The sequence below is a fragment of the Amphibalanus amphitrite genome, unplaced genomic scaffold, assembly GCF_019059575.1.
Source record: "Amphibalanus amphitrite isolate SeventyFive unplaced genomic scaffold, NRLGWU_Aamphi_draft 000690F_arrow, whole genome shotgun sequence".
Classification (NCBI taxonomy): Eukaryota; Metazoa; Arthropoda; class Thecostraca; order Balanomorpha; family Balanidae; genus Amphibalanus; species Amphibalanus amphitrite.
The window spans coordinates 347471-353559 of record NW_024882184.1 but is presented as its reverse complement, the minus strand read 5'-3'; the positions used below and the strand labels follow the sequence as shown (position 1 = coordinate 353559).

At 48.3% G+C, this 6089-nt stretch overlaps 1 protein-coding gene across 1 annotated transcript; it reads right to left on the bottom strand.

Annotated features, from left to right (window-relative positions):
* Positions 1–2922: 2922 nt before the first annotated feature.
* On the bottom strand, positions 2923–4522 carry LOC122364676 (nucleoporin nup189-like). The gene is made up of 3 exons (XM_043335286.1): positions 4472–4522; positions 3620–3824; positions 2923–3302 (listed from the first exon to the last, which is right to left on the bottom strand). Exons 2-3 carry the CDS (start codon positions 3812–3814, stop codon positions 3177–3179), a joined length of 321 nt encoding a protein of 106 aa, XP_043191221.1. The 5' UTR covers positions 3815–3824; positions 4472–4522; the 3' UTR covers positions 2923–3176.
* Positions 4523–6089: the final 1567 nt, after the last annotated feature.

The following is a 6089-nucleotide window of genomic DNA, read 5'->3' as shown; positions in this document are numbered from 1 at the left end:
TCCACTCCAGAAGTTTTGAGACTGCCCTTATAGAACCCATATAAACAGTAATAAATTACTATCGTTCTCATATGATATTACCGTAGTTGTCATAAACGTACCTGCGTAATTTTGTTTTTCTACGTTGCAAGAGACGGCTAGGGCATCACTCTGAACACCGCAAGTCGCACGCGGCTTGTCACAGTGACCAGTGTGCAGCATAGTCAGGTTGATTTTGTGTAGACAACTTGGAGGGTCGCTATGCAATACAATTTTGTGTTTAGCTTGGTAAAAAATGTCCCAGAAACATTTCAAATTAACTCTTTAGTGACCTGTGACGAAAGCTAGATTTATTTTTTCACGGTCCAGAGACCAAGAGACAGTGTGTTCAATGGAAGCGCACTGACTCCCCAAGACCCAGGAAACCCAGACAGAGAAGGTGCACTGGGGAGCTCATAATGATCCCGTTCTTTGACGGCTAAGGCATCATCTTCATCAACTGTGTCCCCCACGGCTAAATAGTCAACAAGAAATACTACGTGGAGGTTCTGAGGGAGTTCATAAGGATATTTCGCCGTAAGAGGCCAGACCTATTCAAATCTGGCCAGTGGCAGCTGCACCTAGACAACGCACCCGCCCACAAGACCATCATGGCGACGGACTACCCGACACAGATGGGCATCAAAACTGTCCCTCATCCTCCCATACAGTCCAGATCAGGCCCCATGTGGCTTCTGGATGTCCCCCACACTGAAAGAAAAGCTCAGGGCTGAGGGCTCACCGTTTTGAGGATGAGAAGGAGATGAAAGAGGCTGTGACAAAGGCACTGGACACCTTCACTTTGAAGGACTACCAACCAGCGGGCCTTCAGGATGTGGTTGAAGCGCTACAACAAGTGCATTGAACTCGGGAGGTCCTATTTCGAGGGTGACTGAAGTTCCATGCTTCTCTGAAATAAATGAATGCTCCTAGTGAAAAAGTCTCAAAACTTCTGGAGTGCACCTCGATTTGGAGCATTCTTCTCTCCCGTAGCGTCCAATATTGTCGAAAATGTAATGTCATCAAATGATGTTTGGTTATGGAATCAGTACAAGTGCTAAAAACGGCGATCACGCTGTCGATTACGGTGCCAGCATGCAGTCCTCTGCCGCTGGGCTAAGCTCCTAGTTAGTGGTACACTCGTGGGCAGGTTGATGTTCGAGTAGGTACTCTTTATCCACCGGGCTCCTATGGCTCAGCATTGGCAGCAGCCGCCTGGTACCGGTAGACTGTGCCGCTTCACTTACTTGTCAAGCGGCACAGCCTACCCACACCGTATGACACCGGTCTGGGTCGGTGGCTGGAAGGCAATGTGGGCCGCCTGTGACGTCAGCGCAGCGGTGAGGGCCGAGCCCGGAGGCATGGCTCGGGTCGGCGCGGCGCGGCGGCTGGCGAGGGCTGGGGAGTGAGGTGGGGTGGGAGCATGGACCATCGCGCGGCTGGGCGAGTGTGGTTAACTTTCGCGTCTCCAGGCGCAAATTGTTCCAGGTCTAACAATTGCGCTAAAGCATTTGTTAAAATACCCTATGCCCAAGACAGCATCTATATCATTTACTTGCTATGCGCATTACGACGCACAAGCATGACATTTTCACGTGGGTCATGTGTGTGAACACACATGACATGACATTGTCACAAGCATGACCTTGGGACAGCCGATAGAACTTATGTCACAGGTGCATCGAGGTGCGGAGCTACATTGTTTATAAAATATAAGTGTTAATGCCTTGATTGAGCTGATTTGTGTCTATTGTTTCGCACAGCAAACGTCCAGAGACGTGGGAACTGGAGGTTATGAGTAGTGCGGCAGCCAACGCCGAATTTAAAGTGAATATTACTGTTGCTCTAATATGTGGTCGCAGCCACCAATAGCTAACCGTTTCAACTAGGAGCAAATAATTCGGGCACTCAGGAGGGTTCGAACCGGGCTCCTCCCACCGGACATTTTACGACACGAGCGTTCATCCACTAAGCTACCGAGAATGATCCCTAGCTGCACAAAACAAAATGACATTCGCCCGCTGACCGCCAATGACAGTTGTGTGACATTTGATCGCATTTGACCGCGGAGGGTGGTCACTGGTCTCGGTAGCTCAGTGAATGAACGCTGGCGTCGTAGGGTGACCGGTTGGTGAAGCCCGGCTCGGACCGTCCCGGGTGCGCGACTTATTTGCCCCTTGTTGGAATGGTTTGCTATTGGTGGATGCAACCACATATTAGAGGAACAGTAAGATTTGCTTTAGGTTGGGGCGTTGGCTGCCGCGCTATCCAAAAACCCCAGTTCCCACGTCTCTGGACGATTGCTGTGCGAAACAATAGACACAAAGCAGCTCAATCAAGGCCTTCGCTTATTTGTTATAAATAATGTAGCTCCGCACCTCGATGCACGTGTGACATTAGTTCTGTCGGCTGTCACAATGCCACGCTTAAGTGCGTCGTAATGCGCATAGCAAGTGTGATGATAGGCGCTGTCTTGGGCTAGGGTATTTTAACAAATGCTTTAGCGCCATTGTTAGGTGGAACAATTGGCACCTGGAGACGCGAAACTTAACCACACTCGCCCAGCCACGCGATGGTCCGTGATCCCACCCCACCTCACTCCCCAGCCCTCGCCAGCCGCCGCGCCGCGCCGACCCGAGCCATGCCTCCGGGCTCGGCCCTCACCGCTGCGCTGACGTCACAGGCGGCCCACATCGCCTTCCAGCCACCGACCCAGACCGGTGTCATACAGTGTGGGTAGGCTGTGCCGCTTGACAAGTAAGTGAAGCGGCACAGTCTACCGGTACCAGGCGGCTGCTGCCAATGCTGAGCCATAGGAGCACGGTGGATAAGGAGTACTCGAACATCAACCTGCCCACGAGTGTACCTACATTCAACTCTGGTTTACGTTAACGCCAAAATGCCTTTCCATAATGTTTCTTATGTATTTTTGCATATTGCATACAATATACATGCATGTGTCACATCACATTTATCCGTGCTAAAGACAAAGTATAAAATGACTGACAGTTGATCTTCCGCTTGTTTGACTTTACTGTGCTACATATTGCAATGTTCATTATGAACTAAAGTTGCTGAGACGATGCATGTGTTCTCATGCAGCGCCGATCATGCCATACGATGACTTGACTTGACTTGGCATGACATGACATGGCTTGTTAGCCTCCGAACTGGTTGCTGGTGGCCTGGTTGTTGGCGAACTGGCGGTTTCCGAACAGCCCTGTGCTCTGGCCCACGTTGCTGTTGGCACGGTTGAAGGAAGCGCCACCACCAAAAGCAGAACCCTGAAACAAAGGCAAACGTTACGAATCTGCATCACACAATACACCTCAGTTCTATTGACTATTTTCTTTCATTGGCGTGCGTAAGTGTGCTTTAGGAACATTTAACAGCGTATGCTAAGTCGATGAAATTCCGTCTGAATGATACCTATAGCAGTTTTCATTAGCGTGAAGGGGAAAGCAAAGGAGCGCTACCACGTCACACAGAAGGCACGCTTGTTATGCTTTTTATGTGAGCCGAGATAATGCGGTTCAACGAAGATACTAATGAGGAAAAACCACGAGCGCAATCGAATTGCTGTCAAAATCCTCCAACTCACCCCAGCATTCGCAAAGCTGTTCTGGATCTGGCTAGTGCCGCCGAAGAGGCCAGAGCTCTGTCCCTGAGTGGAGCCGGCGTTGCCGAACCCGGTGGCTCCTCCGACCGGACGCCGCAGGAACCGGCGGCTACCGAAGCTCTGAGCACTGGCGGTGGCTACCAGAGCCAGACAGAAGACGACCACGGCGACCTTCATGACTGCGGACCTGGGAAACCAGCGAGGAGCTTAGTGGTGAATGCAAAATAAAACTTACCAGTTACCACATTCTATACTATACCTATCCGCTTTGTAGTGGCTTATATTGAATATTCTTCTGACCCTATAAGAGATCGGCGGATGGAAAAGGTGGGTAAAATATGATTTCGACGTCAAGTGTATCCATGATACTGTAGATAAATGCGGGTTATAAGAAGAAAAGGGAAATTGGTAAAACGGATAGCTACTTCCATACAATGCATCAGCCAGAGGCTTGAGCCAAGTTTTCTCGATGAACAGAAACAACAAATAAAACAAAATGAAAATCAAACAGATGGTAGCTCAAAAGCATCAACTATGTCGAATGATCAGAATATATACGATCAAGAAATGCAGCCCCCCCCCCCCCCTTCCCCAAACACTCAACTATGCAAATAACCATTAAAATTCATTCATGGTAAGGGCACAAGCAAATTTCATGGCTGAAAGCTGGAGATTATCACCGTTTACAATGCCGATATCTCTCCCCACCGCATCTAAAAATAGCTCACACTACATCCCTTTGCTGTAAGTCATATTTACATTCCCAGACGGCGGTTGGCCTTTGTTACCCTCATCCTCACTGGAACACCTGTACTATAACACATTCACAATTACCTGTGACTGGAAGCTCCTTACTGCTGTCGAATGACTGTGCTTATGATGCCCGTCTCACTCGCGGCTGGTATTATATACTAGCGGCTACGGTAGTCCGATGGAACCGGTTTATTATTTCCCTGTACCCCATGCCCGGGAACGGTCACATATGCGTGGGCTGCAGACATCGTATTTCCCAGCCACCCCGAGGGCACTCGGTGCAAAGCAGTTTCGCAGAGTCGGTTAGGGGTAGTGATTTTGATTATTTTCACATGGAAATACCGATAGAATGCGGTCCGCAGCTTTGACAAACACTGAGCGCGGTAAGCTTGTGGGGTGAACGGGTGGATGACAACATTTCTGGCTAGGGATTGTCAGTCATAAATTGTATGTGATGTGTTAATCAGCCTCAAATTCCCAAGATTTCCTTCAACTGCCATAAACAACGAACCCACTGGCAGCATATTGGTACTGCAATGGTTTACATTGAACATAAACATAAAAACAGCCACATGCAGCCCTCGCCCGTATTGGTGTTTTTCCAGCCGCGAACGTACAGCCGTGTATAACCCGGCAGTTGCTGGGGTATTTCGCCACCCACCGTTTGCTGGGGGGGGGGGGGGGCGTTAACCCGCGCCCTGGTAGGGTCTGTTTATAACGCGACCTGGTGGGGGGGGGGCTATTTTTGCCCCCCCCCCCCTCGTATCTTCGAAACTACTGGACGGATCCGCAAAATTCAAACGGTGTTCAAAAGGCCTGTCAAATTTGTCGAAGGAAACCAAATTTCATTGACCTCGGGGTCACCGATGACGTCACAGCTCAGGTCAAAGATGAAATGTTTCACCGTTCACGGGTCTTCTAGGGAATGCGCTATAACACCGAGGAAAACGCATTTTGTCGAGAATCAGCGATAGGGCGTCAGTTGCCTAGTAGATATGTTGCTATTAGAGGTCACTGACAATACCAGGTCAGGTCACAGGTCAGGTCACCAAGGGTCACAGTCAGGTCACATGAGCCCAACTTTACTAAGGTTGTGTGATGCATGTTTTATGACCAATTTTTCATTTCCAACTCAATGGTGTTGGTTATAAAACTATCAGGTACGGCTTAGGTCACTTTCTGGTGAAGGTCAGGTCAAGGTCAGGTCAAGGTCAGGCCAAAAAATGTCAAATTTTAAAGTTGATAATTTTGCATAAAATGGGTTTTTATTCGACGCAGGTCGTCACGGGGAGTCTAATGGTGGTCTTTGTTTTGCGCTACTGGGTCTAGAATTGCTAAAAATTGAGTTTGAAAATTTGACGTCATCAATTTTGAACAGTTTTTTCGCTATAACTTCGCCAAAAAAAGAGGTATCAATCTCAAACTTGGTATGTGGATGGAAGGTGGTAAGGACTATCACATATATTCCAGTTTTTGCGAAATTCAAAAAACTTTTTGGATTTTTCGATTATTATATCCAAAAAATATTTTTGGTTTTTTGGGGTCAAAATCCATAAATTTCAAAAATCCGAGATATCAGTTTTGTAGCCCTGTCAATTCTACAGCTTTTATGTCCTTATCATTTTTCTGTATTTGCAAAGCTATAGGCCTGACAGCTCTTCCCGCGAAACCCTTTTTTGGGTCGAAAACGGCAGAACAT

Bases quoted from the DNA above. Each gene is read 5' to 3' on its own strand.
- LOC122364676 (XM_043335286.1), bottom strand. From the start codon at position 3,814: ATGAAGGTCGCCGTGGTCGTCTTCTGTCTGGCTCTGGTAGCCACCGCC. The intron at 3,303-3,619 runs GTGAGTTGGAGG...CCTTTGTTTCAG, and splicing joins ACAGCTTTGCGAATGCTGGG to GGTTCTGCTTTTGGTGGTGG.